This window comes from Onychostruthus taczanowskii, unplaced genomic scaffold, assembly GCF_017590055.1.
Source record: "Onychostruthus taczanowskii isolate IOZ18803 unplaced genomic scaffold, ASM1759005v1 scaffold84, whole genome shotgun sequence".
NCBI lineage: Eukaryota > Metazoa > Chordata > Aves > Passeriformes > Passeridae > Onychostruthus > Onychostruthus taczanowskii.
Genome location: NW_024506332.1, coordinates 326886 through 350053, shown reverse-complemented (window position 1 = coordinate 350053; position 23168 = coordinate 326886). Strand labels below are relative to the sequence as shown.

General features: G+C 42.2%; 1 protein-coding gene across 3 annotated transcripts in view; it reads right to left on the bottom strand.

Annotated features, from left to right (window-relative positions):
• EBF2 (EBF transcription factor 2) overlaps positions 1 to 23168 on the bottom strand; it is a 121545-nt gene that overhangs the window by 23760 nt on the left and 74617 nt on the right. For all 3 annotated transcript variants that reach the window (XM_041424869.1, XM_041424868.1, XM_041424867.1), the window contains exon 7: positions 6714 to 6795. In XM_041424869.1, coding sequence (XP_041280803.1) covers positions 6714 to 6795 — 82 coding nt within the window. The remainder of the gene's footprint in view (positions 1 to 6713; positions 6796 to 23168) is intronic.

Sequence of the window (23168 nt, the reverse complement as noted above, 5' to 3'; positions counted from 1 at the left end):
ACATTATTTTTGTTTCCCAGGTGGATTTCTGTAATGCAATCCTCGCTCAGAACCCACAGGGAGGGTTCACCTCCCGTGACATCCAGCCAAAGTGTCTTTAGCACTTTAAACTCGGCTTCTCTGAGCTCTACTGCCCCTCTTTCACCTCCCTGCACAGCTCAGGGGGTTGTGTTTCTTTACAAACCTTCACCTGGGTACTACAAATTTCCCTCCCCCAACTGTGTTATATCAGTATTTTTATATTCTAAAGTGTGCTGCTCTTCAAATCACAGATATGCAAATCCATTCACATCCCCAGATATAAAATCTGTATCAGTCACAGACACCTATTTAGACATATGGTACAAACATTCCAGGCATACAGGCATTTACTTACATGTAACATATCTCATCACTGTGTAAATGATCTCTCTCAAAAAATTCCTGTTACCATTCCAAGTGTGGAAAAAATTCTTTATGACATTGTACATCTGGAAACAATATTGCATTCCTGATGCACTTTCCCTTGTAACTCTCTAGTCACAGCACCATTTTAACTTCTCAAAAAAAAAAAAAAGCTGCTATGAGGATTTAAAATTATTATTATTGTTATTATTATTGCTATTATTATTATTGTCATTGTTATTATTGTTATTATTATTATTTTCCAGCTGAGTGGAAGGAAATATGTCAGGCCTCATCCTGCTGCCTGGACTTGGACAGGGCTCCCATTGATGTCAACAGGAATTTTGGTTGAGGGAGTAACACAGGAGGAGAGCCTGGATATGATGGGCTTGCCTCAGAGTTGGATTAGGAATAAGATAAACAATGTGAAAAATGCCTGCAGCCTCACTCTCCTCAAAACTTCCACGGAATTCTTTGGGAAATCCTCTCCAGGCCCTGAGCCTGCAGACTGGGGGCTGACAGCAAACTGGACACTCAGCCCTCACCCCAGGGAATCTGAAGGTTCTTGGGACACAGGGGCTGGACACCACTCCTGGGCCACTGACACCTTGTCTCCTGCTATTATCCACAGACAAACCAAGGAGCTGCTTTCCTAAATCATTTGCAACCATTTCCACCTTCTGCCTTTGACACCCGTCTTGTTTTAAAGCCTGGTGATGAGGGAATTTATGGCTTACAGCCTAAATTTATTCCTAGTCAGTTTATGCTTAACATTAGCTTTAAAATTATAATGTCCCTTCCTGACCTTCCTGAGGATAATTTCAGAGAGCAGTTCCACCCCTCCTCAGTGCATTTGAGCCAAGCTCTTGTCCAGCCCCTGTCCCCTCAATGACCCATTCCTGCACCTGTTCCAATGTCATTTTGCTCTCCTTTGCCTGTAGCTAATCCAGTGTATTGTACCCAAACAAGAAATCAGAGGGGCCCAACACAACAAATCCGCCTCCTTTCTGCTGGCAGTCTGAGACTCTGAGGATCTCATCTGTGGTTTGTTTTTCATGGATGAGACATCACTCTGGGAACTCTCTTTCCCCATGGATATTTGGCCTTCAGATCTGAGCACATTAAGCTCCTTGAGTACTTTTTCTCTTGCCATTGAGTCAGTCCTTCCCTTACTCACACAGAATATAAAATAACATCACCTTTTGTTGGCTCAGCCAGTACCCGATGAAGAAATCTGCCCCCTCCAGTAACAGGCCCAGGCTCTGCTGACACCAGCTGCATTTGTTTTGCAATCTCTACCTGGGAAAGTAGTCCCCCATCATGATTATTCCACGTAGTATTCACCTCTACCAGCAGTTCAGTGATCCCTGTCCATATCCCAGCCTGACCACGGGGGTCTCTGGCACATTCCTTCCCCATCAGCCTGAGCAGGATTCCGATTTACAGCACTTATGTTTTATCCTTGCCATCCTTTTTGCTTCCTACAGCCTACATTCCTAACTCCCAATATCATCCCACCCCTCTTAATCATTTTCCATTTCCCTGAGTGACACAGACCCCTCAGAGCTCTGGATTAGAGCGAGCTGGGTGAAATCCCAGCCCCAGCCAGCTTTGCTCACGTGCCTGATGATGAACTGATCCAACCACTCCGAGGTCAGGAAGGAAACCTCCCCAGGGATGCACCTTGTTATTTTTCCTTTCTCTTCCTCCCTAGAGCATCTAGAGGAGGGGGGTACCTGCCAGGAAACATTCCATGTCATGTTTTCTGCTGAAAACAGAGGGCAATGACTGACCTTTCTTGTTTTGCTCCTAAAAAAGGACATTGGTTCAAAGCTGACCACTGTTAGAACCAATGTCTGCTGCTCATACCCTCCCTGGCACTGCAGGACCTGTTTAATCACTGTGCTCCTGGAGGAAACCAAATTCCCAATCAACAGGAGCCTAATGTGTGAGCACCAGGTCTCAGCTGAAGCATTTCAGCTGAAGAGACTCATCTTAATTCTACAGAATTATTGTGCCCCTTTACACACCAGTCGTTACCATTAAAGTATCACTGGGCTTCGATCAAGTTCTGCAGGAGAATCCCCCATTAAATGGAGGGCATCGTTTTGGGGGGTTTTATTTTTATTTTAAGTTCCATTCCCGGGAGAATCCCTCGGTGAGAACACAGCCCTGACTAACAATACCTATGTAAACTCAATTTGCAGAGGAGCTGGACTCAAATCCTTTGTTTGAATAAGTGATTTTAGGATGATTTTTGCCTCAGTTTTCCACCCACCAGCTTTATTTGGAAATATTTTAATTTATAAATAAGCAATATTTGTTTCAGTTAAATTCACAAGGACATACTGCTCTATCTCTGTGGGTTTTGGGCAGCCATCAAGTAACTATGAAAGTACCCCTTAGTTCTAGAAATATTCCCTTCCCTTTAGTTCTAGAAAGAGTCTGTTTCCCTGCTTTAGCCACTGACAGACACTGAAGTAGTGATTCACAATAAAATCATGTTACTACAGGGGAAAAAAACCTCACTAAAATAATGATCACACATTCCTTAACTTCTGATGTAAAACATAGTTTTCAACAGCACAAAATCATTGCATTTGGTTAAAAAAAGGAAGGCAAGAGGATCACAAAGCAGCTGGTGTTGCTCTCCAGCTGAAAGAATTATAGTAAAAAACCCCACAACTCTTCAGGCATCTGGAGCTGCATTAAATTTACAACACAATGTTAATGTAGCCTTTCCTCCCCTTTCTCTCCCCACCCCCCTTTTTTTAAATGATGCATGTGAAACCTAACATTTAATTTATCTTAATATATTACCAGTATAGTATGAAATATCTAAATCATGTACTGGCTCTGGAAGTGAAGCTGGGGCCAGGCTTGGACACTGGATCCCAGTGCCTTGGAGCTTTGGGGATGAGCCAAGCCAAGCCCAAACTGCGCAGCTTCACACCCATCTTTAATCAGAAGCATTAGCTTGACACGTTTCCAGTCATGAGTAACCATTGCTCCGTGCTGGAAAACTCAGTAGGATGCATTGTAAGGCACTATTTCCACACCTCATATTTGTACTTGTGTCTCGTCAACAAAGCCTCAGGTTTGGGCTTTCATTCAGGCTCTATTAAAGAGCAAAAAATGGTGCTGGACGAGACCCTTTCAGGCCCAGGTTTCAGTAGAGATCTAAATGAGAACTTTGATAGAGGGATTTTCTCTGCTGTTTTGTTTAATAACCACAGAAGAAAAGGAGTATCCTGATGTCTCCTGGAGGTTTGACAAGCACTACTCCATTGAAAATGAAAATATTTGGTTCTGCAGAAGAACACAGATAGATAGGAATTAAAACACACTCAGATGAGCGTTGCTGCAGAATTCTGTTTGCATAATGAAAGTGAAGTGCTTGGAAGTGTCTGGAAAAGGAGGGACTTAATAACAACAGCTGTACAAATAATTTATTGGGGGAAAACCGGGAGAAGTCTTAGATATGGCCCAAGACTGAAACATGAAATATGAATTAAATAATGAAATGAATAAACCACTCTACTGCGCTGTGGCTTTTGACCCTGCTTTTACTCTGTAAAAGAGGTTTTCTCACAGGTTTCTGCACTGACAGGATGCACAACTATCCCTTCAAACCTAATAGACAACTCTGCACATTCATTACTTTGCCTGGTGAATATCTTGAGAATTAAAATGAAAATTAACATGTCCAAAGTGTGCAAACACACCAGTAATATTTTAAAGTAATTTTTTCTCCCTCACTTTCGACTTTCAGGGTTGCTGACAGACCACATCCAAGCAGGAGGCAAAAAGAATTTTTCAAAATTTTAAAACAGAAAACCCAACAAAGAAACCCCAAAAACCCAAAAAAAACCCAAAAAAACCCAAAACAAAACAAAACAAAACAAAACAAAAACCAAAACCAAAAATAAAAGAAGTGTTTAAGAGCACTCCTAACTTTGGTTGTGTTCAGGGAGGTAATGATGATATCCTTAGAAACCAAGAGGCAGACAGAAAACAAGCTGTCTTTGCCCATTGTCCTTACTGTTCATCATGGCTAATTTGCTTTGGAACACGGAGCTTTGTTATTCCCAAGGTGTCAAATTTTAGCAATTTGAGCCACTTTTTGTATTTTTTATCCACACTGACCTCTGCAGCCCAGAACAAAGCTCAGCAACCCATGTGTCCAGCTTTGAAGCAGCCTGAACGAAGATCCTGCTCTCACTCAAAACCTCAAGAATTCTGCAATTTGTCTCAAAGGTTTTCATTCTGTAACTCTGAGAAAAGGTTGACATTTGGGGGGGGGGGGGGGATTGATAAAAAGTAAACTGAATTTAATGGTTTTAAAGCCTGATCTTGATTAATTTGGGGGCTTTAACTGAACTATCACTGAGACTTAAAGGGGACAAACTCCCATGGACTGGACGTGCAGGAGGAGTTGAAGTTATCCCAGAGAAACAGAACCCTGGAGTTTCACTTGGCTCTGTTTTCCCAGCTTGGCATGTTTGGAGGCAGAAAACCCAGCTGAGGAGTCTATCCCAGCTCATTCTCCTCAATAAAGTGCTGATTTTGGGACGGAGATCAAAAGCAAGGCCAGGCTCTCTCCCATGCAGGAGAGCTGCCAGGTGGATGGGCTGAGGAATGAAGGAATTCCATCCTCATCCATGTGACTCTGCAGGATTTGGTTCTGTTTCCCTCTTTAAGGTTTCCCTGGACATCTGAGGCTGTTGGGGTCTGTCACATCCCCATTCAGGTGAGGTGACATTAAAAATAATGCCCAACAGCCCACAGAGAGATTTTTGCCCATCCACCAAAAAGTTGGATCCAAACTCCTCCTTCAGCTCAGCATCTGACGGAAATCAAGGATTTGAGGATTTTTTGGGAGTAGCCAGCATGGGTTTGAAATCAGAACTGAATTTCTCTGACATTCTGATGTGTTTGGGTCCAGAATTTCTCTTTTGGCAGTTGCAACCAATATTCTGTGTGTTATGGCAGTGCCTCAGGTCCCCAGGTGTTAATCAGGAGAGCTCTGGGCACAATATTTTTACAAACTCAGAACAAATCCCCCCAAAAAAGATTATTTATGTTTCCTGACATTCCACAATCAGTTCTTCTTGCTAGCTCCAAAAGCCAACAAGATGTGTTTACATGCTGTAAAAGAGGTTTTCTTTTGCTTTCCAGATTTTTTAGCGTTCTTGGCAGATGATAACTAATTGCTGGTTCTTTTCTTTATGGAAATTGCCACTTGAAAAAAACCTCAGTATAAATTCCCTAACAATGAGCACCTCTTTTTTTCTTATGTCTTATCATCTCTAAAAAACACAGAGTGAAGAAGTCACTGCAGTCTCTTTAAACTACTGGTGAAAAAAATTAGGTTGGTCAGGAATTTTTCTTTAAACTTCTTCATGCTCTAAACAAAAAGCCAATAAAACTTTTTTTTTTTTTTTGGCTGCATTTCTTTAATTTTTCTGATCTTTCAGAAGATTTGTTTTGCAAGATTTCTCGTAAAAGTCGAAACTTTTTTTTTACAATTATTAAATTTTTCATTGCTAGCAGAAGCGGAAGACAAATAAAACCCACTTTTTTCTATGAGAAAACATTTTGATGGAAAGTCTGAAGCAACTCTGTAAATTCCTTTGGCGTTTTAACTCCATTTATAAATGAGGAAGCTCATGTAAGCTTTGGAATCAGAGATGAAAAGAGGGGGAAATGGCTCATCAAAGGTCACCCAGCAAGGCCAGGGTGCAGCCACCTGAAATCCTCGCTGTGCCTCAGTTTACTCAGAGCCATTCCAGCCCCGCTTTCCTCCCTCCCGGCAGCGCATCCCGGCCGCCAGAGCTGCACCATCACTATTCCGGCTCCTTGGTTTGTTGCTGTTGTTTTTTAAAGGAGCTGAAGGGAGGATGTGAGGGTGTTAGGAAGCAAAAAAATAACAGGCAAAGAGGTAGGAAATGAAGAGGTTGCTTGTGTAGCACGTAGAGAGCTACTTTGAAAAATTCTGAGGCATCTAAATATCACAAGCACGATCCCTGCTGTGGGCAGCTGTATGTGCGAGTGCTTTGCCCGAGGGTGTCAAATCAAATATCCACTGCTGCTTGGTACAGTACAGCACTTCCCCCTGGGGATTCAGGGTGGAAAAAGAGGGAAGGAAAAGAAAAAGAAAAAGGGAAAAAAAGGGTTTAAACACAACAAATGGAGAAAAACTTTAACGCTGTCTGATGTGGCTTTTCATAGATTGTCATCATGTTTGTTAGGAGCAATGTAGGAGAGAGGAGATGGGAAAGGAAGAGAACAGAGGCAGACAGGTCAATGCTGAACCTTGTAAGACTTACCTGGAACCGTCTCATATCTCTTGGGTTTCCTGCTGTTTTCAAGCAATTCTGATTGCACTTGAGAAAAAATTTTAGGAAGAATCTGGAAAGAGAAAGAACCACGTCACTTCTATTAACCACAGCAAAAGGTGTTGTTATATTCTGGTTTAAAATGTACATTTTGCATGATAATGGATCTTACAGGACTACAAGAATTTATCAAAACACAAACAAATCAAACTCTAATAAACAGAATTTATCAAAACACAAACAAATCAAACTCTAATAAACGGAATTTACAAAAAACAACAGGTAAAGTATAACCAGTGTGATTGAAATCCACCATGGTATAAGTGAACATAATTCCTCTGATCTACAGCCACTCCCTCTCTGCAGGTTTGACCACACAATTTTAGTCTCTTTCTTATCTCTCCCTCACATTCCAGGTCTTTCTTTGGCTGTCTGCAGGGACTTTCCATGAAACAATATGGAAGGATAATGGTATTGTGGAAACCACAAAACCAACAGGGCAACTCTGAGGCAGATAAGCCTTGGAATGACTTGGAATGTATGAAAAACCCAGGAGCAAACACAGCTCAGAGAAGAATCTGATGAGGTTTCATCCTGATGATGTTTTTTTTCTGATGAAGATTCCTGTCACAAAAGCAGAGGAACAGAACTGCCAAAAGCCCAGATTGTTCCTACCTAGATTTTGAGGGAGGATAAGGAAAGCAAGAGCTCAAGTGAAACATGACAGCTCACGCTGTCCGAGCAGATAAACCCATTAATATCCCACAAAGTTCTCGTGCCAATTATTTTTGCTCTGTCACATACACCCATCTTCATATGGTTTATTATTCTGTAGAGTTTAGCTTGTCATGTACCCAAGCTGAATCTCCAGCCTGTTTGGTGACTCACCCAACACTGCATGGAGATTTTAGAATTTAGAAATATTAAGCAGGAATTTTTCCCTAAGCTATTCCACCAAATTTTGTCTCACATCCACTGAGGGAAAGGATTCACCCCTTTGTTTTCTGATTGAATCTGGACATTTCAGAGGTAAAGAAATTGTGTGAAAAGCCACAGTAGCTGGATTAAAAACAAAACAAACAAGTCTTCAAAATTTAGGCATGAGCAAGAAATATTTTGGCATCCTCTGTTGCAAGTGAAAATATTCCTGTGATTCTTTCAGTTTCTATTTGTCAGACAAGTTGGGTTTAACCGCAACAATTATAATTTAAAAAATAAATCAAAGACTTGGAGATAGATTTAGAAGGAAAAAGAGTCATATACAAGAAAAAATAAATAGTTGAAGAATTGATTTTGAATACAAAGAACAAGTTATTTATTTATTTCTCTTGCTAGAGTGCTTGCCTTTAAAAAAAAAAAAAAATCTGCTTTTGCAGTAAGTTAAAGTCCCAGGTGAGCCAGGCCTATTTCCCTTTCTGTTACTATGACAACGATTTTTTACCGCAGTCCCTAAGTCCCTTCAGAACTCACACATTCATGCCTTGAATTAGAACTTTAAAGGAGAAAGATGGATATTTCCTGGGTTTATCAACAACACCCTCCAAACCAGCCCCAGCACAAGACAATAAGGCAGAAATCTGCTCCCCCTTGTTAGTGCCACTTCCTCTGCACTACTCCCACCACAAGATTTCTCCTCCATCTGCCCAAAATACAAAGAAAAAGCCACGGTTGGATCCATTTGTGTGGTACTCGTACAAACCAAACCCCTCTGAAAACCTCACCCACAAAAAAGACACAGATTGTACCGTGTAAAACCACTGCCCAAAATCCACCCTGGCCGGGGACCCTTTTCAATTAAAATGTCCTCTTTTTGACTATTATTCCCTTATGTCTCACAAATATATTAGATATTTTAAAAATGTTTATTTTCTCAAGGTGAGACTGTTATTTTCTCCATATTTCCTTCTCATTTCAGTTTCCCTTCAGCAGGACATTGAGGTTCAGCAGGAGAGAGGTGTCAATGCTCAGCTCTCAGAGGGCAACTTCTGCCAACAGAGCCCTGGGCACCTCCGTGGCTTCCAAACTAAAAATCCTACAGAATTTCATGCCCTGGCAGCTGAACTGAATATATTTTATTAAATAAGTCCTGTCGAGTCCATGCTGAAACCTGTGACCTCTTTTATATGAAAGATTTGGTGAGATTTTATCCATAAAAATGTTTTCAGAAGGAAAAATCCCCTGCACGTTGCCACCCTCAGAGACTCACAGGATAATGTGAGGCATAAATGTTACTCACAAACACTCATTTTTCTATTTCCCTCTTCTTAGAGATATAAAAAAGAATAAAAGAATATTTGCAGATATAGAAACAGTTTATAGGAGATGTGCCTGTGCAAAGGAAAACCCCAGAATGAAACCAAACTATAAAATGAACCAAGACAAGGAACTTTTGTACGAAAATCAAAGAGCTGCTGGCTGATCATTCTGCAGGAAAACCACAAAAAAAAAAAAAAAATTCACAACTTGCTATTTCTAAGGAAAAATAAAATAAATTAAGCAGAAAAATGGCCAGCTTATTTTTTAATTTTTTGAATGCTTGCATCCCTTTTGATAGAGATGAGAGAAATTATCAACATGAACTAAAGAATGAAGAAAATGAGCAGGGAAAAGTGTTTGGGAGAGATCTTGCTGTGTGAGCTGGACTGATTTTGGGAAGAGAACAGATCCTGGGGGACTGTGAGTGACACAACCCCTAAAAGGCAGATACAGAGAGGCAAAAATTCCAAATGTACATCTAACAGCATCCACGAGCATACTCAGCAACGCGGCGTGACAAGGAACAAAAAATCCCCTTTTTCTGCTAAATACCTACAGACAACCAGGGTTCAGACCCCCAGCAAACACAACCCACCAGCACATTTGAAAATGAAGCTTCAATTCCAATCAAATCCGGGCTGATTCGTGCCGAGGGGGGCAATGGCCATTAAAAAAACCAAACTTGCCCGGTCCCAGAGCTGCCGCAGCGCGGAGCGTTGCCCACCCTCCCCGGCTGCTCCGCACCAAACACATCCCAGCCTCGGAGCCCGGCAGGCTCAGCCTGGCTCTTAACCCGGGCAGGCTGGGGAGAGGTGCCTTGACTTTCCAGAATTGATGAGCAGCACGAAATGATGACATTTTTGCTGCTTCAAGATACCAGAATGTGCTGGGTTCTCTTTTAGTACTTAAACATCGTGGCAGAATTTATATTTATTTTGCTAGGATGTTTGTTGGAGATCACTGGGTATGCTGCACTATGATAATTTCCCTCCTATCACCCCAAAATTTAGATTTAATTTAATTTAGCTGCCCACACAGGATTTTTATCTTTTTTCCTTTTTTTTATCCTAGTCGAACCACACCTTTCTTTTTCTCTTTTTCAGACTTCCTCCAGTAAAATTTGAGCTGCAAGTGGGCATCTGTATGAAGTATTTGGAAGGTTGTTGTATATACATATATACATATATATATGTTGTATATACATATATACATATATATACCCATATACATATATACGTATGTATAATTTTTTTTTAAGATATTGCATCTGGGAAAGGCATTAATATTTATTGCAGCATTAGAATAAAAATGACTTGGGGGGGAGCAAAGAGGAGGGAAGGTTTAGCACTAAATGAAGCTGATTTAGGGGTAACAGGAGATTTGCAGAAAGATTTTATTAATTTCTTTAAATGAGACACTTTAGCCAGTGTCTAAAGTGTCTCCTTTAAAGATACTTAAATGAGACACTTTTTGGTCTTAACTTGTATATACCTGAAAAATAATAATTTTTAAAAAGCAGAATTCTAACAAATTAGCTGATTGTGATGTTTCTGGCCAATCTTTAGCCTTGCTAAGGACAGAATTAGGTGGGAGTTTAGCAGGTGACTCTGGCTCCAGCCAAGCAAAGGGACCTTGGCCCATCCTTAGCCCACCCTCTTCATGGTGATAGGGGAAAATCTAAACACATTTCAATAACTACCCCTGAAAACTCTGGCATTGCTATAGAAAAGCTGATTGACTTAATGCACAGACATAAAATTAATTAAGATATAAGTACAGACTTCTGTTCCTGTTGCCTCTCTCTTGTCGTTGACCTCACTGGGTACAGACTGATATCCTTGAGAGGTCTCCAAAATGCCACCTTAAATCTGCCTCCCTCTTTTTAGAGCTATTTTAAAAGTTACTGCTCCTCCTGCTGGGAGCTCCCACCAAGCCCAGGAGTTCAGCTGGGGAATGGTTCAAGTGCCTCTTTTCCACTGCAGTACAAAGTCAGCTCTGTTATCTCAACTATTTTTTAGCAATAGCTTGAGCAATCCTTGGTGGGGAAGCACCAGGAGAGCTCCAAACACAGCTGAGGGGTGCATGGACATGGAGAAAGGGTGAGGGCAAATGAAGCCAGGTCTTGCATCAATTAAACTGTTTCCAAAGCAGTTTTTGACCCACAGTCCCATCTTGCCTGTCTATGCCCAAACAATCAGGTTCTGTACCTGGCTAAGACTGGAACCTATGCTCCACACCTGCGAGGATGTTTATCCACCTCAGATGAGTGAGAAGAATCAAATTGACCTTAATCAGTCCTGCTGGAGTTGGAAAAATCTTCCTGGTGACTTCAGCAGGACTAGGCAGAAGCCCTAAAGCTCAGTCCCATGTGCAGCAGAAGGTGTAATTTTAAAAAAATAAATAAATCAATTCATAATTTTTATCCCTCATCCACCTTTTATGCTTCATTAAAATAGAGGTACACTATCAAGAGGTCCAACATTAGCTGTATGTTGGGAACAGCCTCTGGATACACCTAAAATTCTGGGTATAACTAAAAATTCTCCCTTGTAAAGCAAATAGTTTTGGCTGTTTTGGGGTTGCTGTGGAATTTGGAGCTGTGGCCTCAGTGATTTTTTGGCATGAGAACACGCCTACCATCTAGGATAATTCTGATTATGCCTACCAGCAAATCCTGCGATCCCAAAATCTAATGAAAATATAAAGATACAGTGCAATCCTCCTTCAATAATTCAGTGCTTCCAAAAGGTCACAAAGGGAGCAAAGAAAAAAACCAGAAGTTGTTATTATGAGTATCACTTCAACAATATTACATTCAAATACACTGTGAACTGCAAAAGTGTTATTATTGCAGTGAGGGCCTGACTCCAACTCCATCAGAACAAGGGAATTCTGGATCAGGTCAGGTCCTCCCCTCGAGTCACCTGTGTGTCTTGGCATGGCAACCTCTGAGAAAAGTGTGACAAGTAACCCTACCAGTGCCCCACACAACCCCACATTCCTTCCTTTCAAAGGGCCAGATTTGCAGGTCACTGTTTCAAATCAATTAATTGCATTTATTTGATATCACCATCCCGATTTTAATGAATATCACAGTGGAAGACTTCTTTGTAATCTGAATATTTATCTCTGGAGTAATTTTGATCTATTATGTCAGTGTGTATTATTAGGGAGCTGATGAGAAAATTTCCCATTTTTTTTTTGCAGGAGTTACAGCCAGTGTGGGATCAGGAGTGCACAAAGGCACTTTAAATGAAGGTACACTTTCCACTGCGTGAGAAATGAGTGGGGTTATTGCAGTGAGCCAGAGTATTTATATGATACTCCACAAACAGCAGCTAATTAATCTTCACAAAACTCCTGTGCATAAAGTGTGAACCCAGTTTAACAAACGTGAAAACCAACATATGTAGGTCAGGAGACTTTTCTGAGTCTGTCAGAGATTCGCTGGGAGAGGAGGGAGCAGGAGTCAGATGATGAGATCCCAAGCCTGGGCCAGGAGAAGAGGAGTTGGCTGCTCATTTGTCACTTGGGGTTTTTTTAATAGAAAGACTCCAGTTGCACAAAAAAAAAACCCAACAAACCAACCAGCCAACCAACCAAAAAAAAAAAAAAACCAAAAAAACCAAAAAAACAAAAAAACCCTAAACACACACACACAAAAAAAACCCAAACAAAACAAACAAAAAAACCCAACCAAACAAACCAGAAAGGAGATTAACACTATGCCTGTTATTCCTACACCCAACAAAAACCTCATTTCCTGATGGGACAAACCAGGAACACTTCTCCATGCTCTTGGTTGATTCAAAGTAATTTCTTCAGTCTGGTTAGATTTTTTTCTAAGTGACTTTTCTTGCAGTCACTCACTCCAATTTACATTTTAGTTTTAAAGTTTAAGTTTTGATGTGGGAATATTATCTAGGACCTAATCCCTGAAATGCCACCTGGGGGAAGGCAGAAGTGTCTGATTTCCTGAGGCCATGAGCTCAAAAAAGCCAATGTTGGAGACAGGTGTGAAAAAGGAACAAAAACAGGGTTGGGGAGTCAGCTAAGGGAGTCCGAGAGATCTGACCAACTTAAAAATTAACCTTAAAGCTACAGCCTGGCAGAACCCATCTTAAAACTGCCTCTAGTTATAAATTTTTTTCCTATGCCAAGATGTCCTGCTCACATTTGGGTAGGTAACACTCTCTGCAATGGATTAAAGAAGACATGGGGTGAAAATATCCTGTATTTCTGGTGGATCAGGAGAGAACATTGCACACAAGTCCATAGCGATGGATCCATGTCCAGCTTCCAGACCTTTTCCTCAGCCACAGAACAATTCCTCCTCAAATATCCCCTCTCTCTGCAGCCTGGAACAACATATTTCTCTCCACCCTTTATCTAGTGGCTTTGTTTGTTTGTTTTAAAAAGCTTCTTTTCAAACCAATAACAACTGAATATAAACCTTCAATGTGGCACCCAACCTACAAAGGTGTCAGAAAACCTGATATTTTTTTCTGCTGATTTTCTATATGCTTAGCAATTTTCATCTCTGAAGCAGACTGTGTCCCCCTCATCCGGAGCAGGGACACACCCCACGACTGCAATTCACACTTTTTGGGGTAAATAAATGCTTCTTCTGTTGCAAAATGATCCCATCTTCAAGAAGCAAGGGATGGGGGAGAGTGCCCTGCCAGGTACCCAGGCAGTTTCTCACTGCTCAATGTACTTCTTTCCCATGGCCACATTTGCTAAGGGGAAAAAAAACCCCAAAATCTCCAAGGAAAACCTCCTTGTTTGTGCACTCTGATGAAAACCTGACACCATTAATGAAAATAATAATTGAACTCTATGGGCTCGAATTGAAAATGAAACACAACACTAACAGCGTGTTTGTAATTGCAATTGTTCTCCAAAAAGTCTTTGGAGGACTCTTTGCAATTTGAGCAGTTTCCCCTTTATCCTTTGGGCTTTCCCCTTTCCTCCCACACCAAAACTTTCCAGTAACTTCCAAGACAATGGGTAAAAGCTTATTTATCCTGTAAGATCCACATTATTCATGCCATTTGGCACGGGCCCAAATGCCAGAGCATAATCAAAAGTCATAGGCAGGGAGGTAACAGAGGAGAGGATTGGGCTGACGGGCTGTTGAAAGGGACCTTCAGATGATGCTCCCTGGTTTATTACGGTGTCTGTGCACTCCAACTGTGCTGGGCAAGGCCCAGCCACCTTGTGAAATTGTATTGAGGAGGGCAGGCACAAAGGACAGCAGGGAGGAAATACTTTTGTGCATCTCAGGGACAGGGAAGTCGAGGCACAGAGAAATTCAGTGCCTGCCCCATCGCACAGAGCTTTTCCAGGCAACAGCCACATCCCATTCCTGCGAGTCCACACTTGGGATTCTACTGGATCTTTTTAATAATGACACAAATTTCATAGAGCTCATGGCCTCCACACATAACACCCAGCAGGATTTGGAAAACATGGCCAAATTCTTGTTCTTTACACTCCTGTCAGCATCAGCAGCATGCACAAGATTTGGAGCTGGGCTGTGTCACCAAACACAGGCCCAAGGACACTGCAGTCCTGCTTAAATCCAGTCATTTTTGGTATCACTTCACCCTCAGAGCTCTCCATAGGTGCAAATTTATCTCCAGATCTACTCTGCAAACCCTGCAGATCCCAGAAAGGCTGACAGAGGTGTTAAATGAGCACAGACCCCAATCTCCACTAATGTTGGTTTTTTTTTTTTCCATATTGAGAGAAACCTACAATTCCTTTCTCTTGTGACTCTTCCATCCTCCCAGCCCATCTCGCTCCAAAACCTCAGTCTGCTGAGCCATGCTAGGCTGAGCAGTGAGCACCAATTACACCAGTGGCCTCTCTCTGCTGGCTCTGCTGGTTTTTACTGTTGCTGCCAGATGGCAGAGCCTGGCACACAAAACCTCCCCACCCTGCAGTTAATGCACAACTTGGAAATAACTTCCCAGCGACTCCAGGAGATCACAGCGCTGCACTGAGGTGAACATTAGGGATGGAACCAAGGTTGGGATCCCATTTTACACCAGCCAGAGTGGATATCACCCAGGTCAGAGCTCTCACTCATTCGTGAAGGGATCTGTCCCCAAACTGGGTTTGTGTGGAATAAATGTGTGTTCATTTGCTAAAGAGGCAGATTTACATCCCAGCAGCTCAGATCCAGGCACACTCTGCCTCCTCCCTTCTCCAGGGCTATTCAGAGGGTAGATTTGCACCTATTGTACTTCTGGGTCTAGGCACAGATGACCTTGAATCCGAACATTGGTGGAACATTATATTCCTATGACAGATTTATGGATTGGCAGATAGGGGTGCATTCAGCGCATTCCTTCCCTAAGACAGGACAGCATCCAATGTTTGTTAGCATCATTAAACTAAAACTGACTTTTCACCTGCTCCCATACCATATGCAGCTGCAAATTTTTAAATTAAACTATGAAGCCATGCATAAATTTACATATATTACAGACTAGCCTCTCCATTTAACATGCAAATGTACTCCAATGTTTCAGAACACCTTCTGTCGCTAATTAATTTGCTGAATTATAATTAGACTAATCCTGCATAATTAATAAGCACAGATTTTTTTTTAATTTCTAAGCAGCTTGATGAGATCATTCACTTCCTTCTATAAACTGCTAAGTAACTGTTAAAAAAAATCTGGAAAGAACATATGTGAAAAGGTATGTTTGATGTCGCATACAAATTCAAACTAGCGGGCAGGCTTCAAGAAAGTCAAGATTAATAGAGGTGTGTGCTTGAAGAGACCGTCAGCACATTATTTTCAGGGGCATGGACCAAGATTTTCTGCGTCTGTTTTAATCCTTTTTTTTTTTTCCTTTTACCCCTCGGACCTTCCAAGATCAGGGAGTGAGCAGGGCAGGATGACAGAACCTCGTGTAGGATCTGATGCCACCCCACGCTTCTCTCAACCCCTCACCCTGGACATGCTGGGTGTGGATCAGCCCCTTTGATGGGATTTGGAATTGTTTTCATCCCGGCTGCCAAAACCAACCGAGAGCATTTTAGAGAAACAATTAAGTGCTATTAGCACTGGATTCACTCTCTGCTGATTAAAATGAAGGGTTGTGTTTTCATGTTGGAGAGCTGGGCTGCAGAGAAGGGCACGTGCCAGAGCAGCTTTAAATGGGCTGGGTTAGAGGCCACAAACTGATGCACAAAGAACCCTTGTGCTTAAAACAGCCCAGTCTTAAGATCTAAAATACATCTTCCTAAAATAATCATGCAGGGAAAGAGGGACATCCAAAACAACACAGAATATTATGCAAACAAGGGTGCCCACGATAATATGAGTCTTTTATTTACAGACACTGTCTGGAGCCCCTCTCCTGTATTTATTTACCTACTTTGGGATGTAGTATTTCAGCTCTACTGCTCCTTGTTTTGTCTTTCCCTCAATCCTCAAATTCAGCACCACCAACATCACCCTGTGTTTGCCTCAATTGTGAGTAAGCAAAATCTGTGACACGACCTCCTGATTCCCAACAAAGGAAGCAGGAAAAAAATTAATTCTTATCTGAGGAAATTGCTGAACCACTTCAAGTCTTTGAGTGTGGCTTGTCTGCTCCAAACAATGCATGCAACATCCTCATCAGGCACTTCTGCCTGAAGTTTCTGTTATTTTTTATTAACTTGGACAAGTGCCCTTCTTCAGATAAATATATCATTTAAATTGACCTGGGTTCTGCATAAAAAGAAAACATAAAAGCTTAAACAGGACAAGTTCTTGGCACTGTGTGCCAACCAAGCCTCTTTCTAGTATTTCCTACTGGACAGTCCATAGGAAATCACTCTTTTTTAAAAATAAAAATCAAACCAAACAACTTTTTGGCCCAAGGAAGACAGGAAATTATTCTGCTGTGCTTCAACTCATCAGAACCTCCTCAGAGCAGAGAGGTGCTTTGAATGGCACGTGTGGAACAAAGGTCTCTCTTTGGGGGAAGAAATATCATCTCGAAATTAAAAATATGGAAAAATTGCACTCTTGGAATCCCGTCCACTCCCAAAGCACAGGAACAGCATGAAATCACCGTGGGACTGAAGGACTGACATGGAACAGCTCTAACAATTCTGTGTTATAAACTTACAGACAGCACCAAAAGATGTTGTTTTCTTAATAGCCACTGGACACATCACCAGTGTGACGACAAAGGAAGTTAAAAGGAACAAAGAAAATATCTCCATTTCTTATCCTCCAATATCCCAACTCAGCAGGCAGAAAAGATGTAATGAGTTATTAAAAAAAAAAAAAAATCAGGATTAGGCCTGTATTTTTTCCCTTCACGTTTCTGCCTGCACTTATTGTTTGTTTTTACCGTGGATGAATTGGCCCAAAGATGCATAGGTCACATGGCTGAGGCAGAAATAGAATCTGTATCTCCAGAGCCATGGTTCTGGTACACGAGCAAGTCCCTGACATTCTTTAAAGCTATTCCAGTTTTGTCAGGAGAAGAGATTTTGCAGCCACAGCATGAGGCCAACCCTAAATATCAACACCCACAGATTTCAGATTTCTGATGTCCAGGGCTTCCCACCATTTCCCAGTTCTTTGGCCGTGGAATCTGCCACAGCTGAAGTGATTTTTCACCTTTTTGTTGTTTCAACTCCTGATAGATTGTGTGTGTGCACATCTGCCTGTGTATGGAGATGCAATTTAGCTTTAAAAAGAAAAATTCTGAACTCCAAACCCCACCTTTTCCTATATTTTAACATATATCCTCAGAAATCCACTTGTTTTCCAGAGACTTAGCATTTTAGACACATATGCACCATTTTGAGTTTATGAGGAAGAAAATACCTTACATGCAGTAAACTTCTTAGTACATTTAAAGTGATCCACCCTGTACTGCAATCATTTCATTCATCCCTGGGTACTGCCTTCCAAATTTAATTAACCTTTTCAGTACCCTTTGATGTAGCACATACAGAGACCAAAAAGCAGCAGGATTTTGGGGTACAAACTCTGTTAACTGGCAAAGAGGTGATGTATCAGTGAAGAAATGTTGATATGTTCTTTTTCAGGATCTTAATACAGGGCTGTAGGAGAGGGCAGGAGGTTGTGGGAAGGACCAGGGCAAGCTCTAAGAATAGGTTTAATGCAAGAGGAGCAAGTACAAGTGCCAAGTCTCAGCTCCAAAACAGCCCAAGTATTCCTGAAATACATCACCAAAACCACACTCCTTAGAGGTGCTTTAAATTGGGCACCCAGAAATCCCAGCGAGGTAAAATCCAAGCACTGGGGCAGTCCCTTTGCTGGAAACTCGTGGCTGCAGGAAGTTATCTTGCCCCTGGCCGATACTTTATGCTACAGGAGAAATTGCTTCCCTTCCATGCCTCTCCCTCACATGTGCACACACACCCACACACACCCCACGTTGTGCAGCGATGTTAACAGCAGGGAAAAATTGCTTCCTGACCTTGCCAGTGATCCATTTGCACCCTGAAGCGTGAGGCTGCTTTCTTTTTGGTGTGGGTTTGTGGCTCTTACTCCCACAGCAGCGCTGCAGACAACGCAGAACCTGCCGCTCACCTGAGCGACCAGAGCTCAGTGTTCTGAGCTGGCTTAGCGGGAATCCTCCTCCAGGACACGGAACTGCTCCTTCAGCACGGGCTTTGTGGGGAAGGTCACAATTTAACTTCCCCCTTGATCAGCCCAACGTATCTGTGTGTATATTCGTGAAGTTTTGTGTTCAGCTACAGAGCCTTTCCCTCTGGCTGGAGCCAAGAGCACTCCCAGGGCTGCTGGGAGAGACCCTAAGTTAACACTTGGTAATTTCAGCTCCTGACCTTCCACCCAGTGAAAGTGCAGCTGCACTTTTTTTGCACCAAATGCAAAAATATCCCATTACTGGGCCCCTTTTCCATGGCGGTTACGGACTTTGGACTCAAAATATCCAAAGGGGGTTACAAAGATGGGAAGGGTCTGGAGGGGCCACAGGAGGAGCAGCTGAGGGCATTGGACTGTTCAGCTGGAGGAGGCTAAGGGGAGACTCATCGGGGTCTGCAGCTCCTCTCTATTCTGTGTGACAGGGACAGGACCCAGGGATGGCTGGAGCTGTGCCAGGGAGGGGCAGGCTGGATTTTGGGAAAGGCTCTTCCCCCAGAGGTGCTGGCACTGCCCAGGCTCCCCAGGGAATGGGCACGGCCCCGAGGCTGCCAGAGCTCCAGGAGAGTTTGGACAGCCCTCCAGGGATGCCCAGAGTGGGATTTTGGGGTGTCTGTGCAGGGCCTGGGGCTGGGCTGGATGATCCCTGTGGGTCCCTTCCAGCTCAGGATGTTCCATGATTCTGCATCTCCTTGAGGGGAATTGCAGGAGGCTGAACACTGGGGGTTGTTTGGGACAAGTTGAGTGACCAAGCTCTCTATCCTCACCCAGTTTCTGATCACACAACTCCATCCAGTGATGGACAAAGACCCCAAGTCCCCAACAGCCCCCCAAAGTAACCAAGAGCTGGTCATTCCCACAGGGGGTTGTTTGGGGTTGGTTTTAATTCCATTAAGGTAAGACTTCTGCAAGACTCTGCTTCATGACCAGACTAATGAGCTCGTGTGAGGGCTCCAGATGTTTCCAAACACATTCTTCACTCACTTCCAATCCTGATATTCCTCCCCAGTTTGTGGAGATCCCAAGGACTGAGGTTGGTGCTGAAGGAGGTGTTGAAAAAGGCAGAGATGAGACTCTGTCAAGAGTCTGGCAGTGACAAAGCTGGACAGAAACCCACACTTAACTGATCTTGAAAGACTTCCCAGGCAGAAAAGCCAACCTACTTTATCTCTTGGAGATGTCCAACAAATGTCTGTGCACATGTACTGCATGTTTTATGTGCAGGCACACACACATCCACGAGAGCACAGATTGCCAGCTGACAGTTGGCTTCTTGATTGGAAAATCCTCCTGGTTGGATGCCTTAAGTAACAAGGTACCGTTCCAGATGCATCATCACAATGTGCTCTCCACTGAAAAAAGGTCTCTTGGCAGTTCCCAACTTTAGGACTTCCTGCCCACGTCCCTGGTGTGACAAGAGCCTGATGTGTGCAATGAATTTTGGATATTTTTTTTCCCTTCCCAAGTTCTACTGCAGCTATAATTCCTGGAGAAAAGTTTTCGAGTGCCTGAAACATTTGCTAGATGTTTTCTTCATTTATTTAATCCAGATGTTTACATTTTAAATAATTGAGGAGCTGCTATGGTAAATAGACATCAAGGAAGGCTAATGGGAGTCGCGCTGTCGTTAGGGAGAACTTGTAGGATGAGACACTGGATAAGGACTCAGTCCCTGCACTGTCAGGAGGGGTTAGGGGAAGGAAGGAGTGCAGCTTGTTGGAAAACATTAAATCAGTGCAATCCCTGACACTCAGAGATACTGAGCAAGGTTTGACACAAACTGCACAGAACTTGGAAGGGAAAATAGATCCTGAGCTTTGCCATTGTAGAAGCTTCTGTTTCTTCATATGGTTTGCTTTAAAATATAAATTAAAAAGGTAATATTCCCATTTCTCCACCGTGTAGGCCCTCTCCCTAAGCTGATCAAACAGCAAGGGTGATTTTTGAGGCTCCCAAATAAAATGCTGCAGTTGTTGCTTGACTTAAGGCTAAGTAGGGTTGCTTTGATTTAAGGTTTAAGGACTGGCAGTGAAACCTTCAGTCTGAGGGAATGTGGGTTCTACTCAAAGCACTGGAATTTGCTGTTCTAATTTTTGCCTCCATTGTTAAACTCTCATTTTGTTTCAGTTTGAACCTCCTAAAAACCAACCTTAACCTCACTGAAGTCAAGTCAGTATAAGAGGAAGTAACACAATGTGCAGGTCTGAAGTAGCTTTGATAAATTGATTTTTAAAAATCACTTCTTAAATTCTATTGCTGTAACTGAGGATGGTGACAGCCTTTTGATGACTGAACTTTCTACTATTTCTTACAGGTTTTTTCCCCTTTTTCCTCAAATACTCTCAGCTATGTAAAGTCACACAGAAATTGTTAAGTTATAATTATTTGGAGCAGGTAAAGTCTTTTCTCTATGAAATCAGCTCCTGCCTATTCCCTCTCCACTCCACTGCACAACTGAGTTTTCCCCCAATATGCAGACAGATTTCAATGACTCCACATCATGATGTAATCCCTTGTAAAGGTTCCTTTGGAGCTGTTAGGAAGTATCTCCTGGAATATCTGTGGAACAGCAATTTTACAGGACTTATGGTCCACTGGGCTCAAAATCCATCTTAAAAGGAGCCAGCAGGAGAGGGGAAAATGCTCCATAAAAGACCAAAACATTTTCAAAGGTGTTTTTTGCTACCAAGAAAATGAACTCTGCGAGGCTACTTCATGCCTAAGTGTACAATTCCAGCTCTGGTGAAAGCTGTGAACTCAAACAGCCCCAAAACCCCAGCCTGAGCTGGGTTTGCACTGGCAGTGCTGGGAGATGTTTCTAAAGGGTCTCTATAGGAAGTTGTGCATCATTTTTTACTAGGACAATTACAGCAGCATTTGCCTTGTGAGACCTTACATCCAAAGGTTCAGTCCAGTACAGAGATTTAGGGTTAAATTACTTTACAGACACTAATTTTGGCAAAATGTGTTTTCTTACGGACCCAGAGCCAAAACCTTATATCTCTTTCTAGAAGATGAGGATTTAGTACAGATGAACTAAAAGATTTTCAAGTTTTAATACTTGTCCTACAAGGATGTGCCACAGCTCTGAAGCTCCTGGGATTTAAATCTATTGATCACACTCATAAGAAATCATCAAACCAAGAAATGCCAAGGCAGAAGCTCTGAACTCTGTCAGGACACTTAAAAATTTTTAGACAATTAATCAGTTCCTCTCATAATAGATCCCAAATCCCTCCCTTCTCCAGTCCTCTTTTTTTCTCTCTACCTTCCACCCAAAAAAAAAAAAAAAAAAAAAAAAATTGAACAGTTTCAGTCTAAATTCTGGTTTTGTAATAATTCAGTGAATGCAAACATAATTTTTTTGTTCCTTAATTAGACTACCAATTTGGAGGACAGCTTAGGAAAACATTCACTACAATTCTTGAAATGAGGCATTAGAAACCATTTAATCTGTCCTACATAATTACTTTGTACTAACCCATTAGCAAGTAAAATATTAGGGGGAAAGTGTATTTTACACACAACAGAGCATTTCTTTCTAATAAAATAAAAGCCTGCTCATTTTCTTTCTGCGTTGAGTAAGCTCATATTCCTGAACACCTGAGCAAAAATAATAGGGCAGTTATTATGCTTGGCACTGCTTGTGCTGGAGCTTAGAAAAGGACAAAACTCTGGAAAAAGGTGAAATTGTTTTTCTACGTGGCTTTTCCTCCCCATTCCCTGCCATAGTTTGGTTTGGCTCCCTGTGGCTGTGACTGCCTGGGCTGGCCACGCCTGGGGACTTGTGAACATCTTCCCCTCTCAGTGACAGGAATTATTTTTACTAAAAGACTCTCCAAAACCTTTAAAGAGGGACCAGGGCCTCACTGTCCCAGCAGTTATAAAAGATCAGGAGACAGAACAGTCCCTTTCCTGAGCCTCTGAGGATCCAGCAATCAGGGGAAATTGGCTTCAAACCTTGCTTGGATCCAGCAGAAGTTTTGTTTCACCAATGACTGCTCCCACCTCAGAGTGTCTGAAGTGGGAGGTGAAGCTGACAATAAGAAATGATTCAAAACTGTGGCTCTCCTGGTTAATAAACCCTCCTGCTTTCTCAGAACCAATCCTTCCACCGTGAGCATTTTGTTCCTTTTCTGGGTGGGAGAGTGATTTTCATTTTCCTATAGCATCCTGTGGGAAACTCCCTGCTCGGGCTAAACTTTGGGCTAAATGTTTCAAACTGCCTGTGACAGCCTTGGTGTCACCTACCCATTTAATTACCATCCCACTGGTGTTGGTTTTGTTTTTGTCATAGCTGTTTACAAGAACAAATCCTGCTCTGACAAAACACAACCACTCCAGCTCCATTTCTTACTAAAAGTTAGCAGGAATTCTGTGATGATTAAGACTTGATATCCTACTGCAGCCAGAATCGTACTTGCAAACTCCATGCCCTGCACCCCAAACTTTGCTCTGCATCACATTATCCCCATTAATCACAGCAAAATCCTAGATCTGACCACACCACAGCAGCAGACAGAAGAAAACAGAATGGC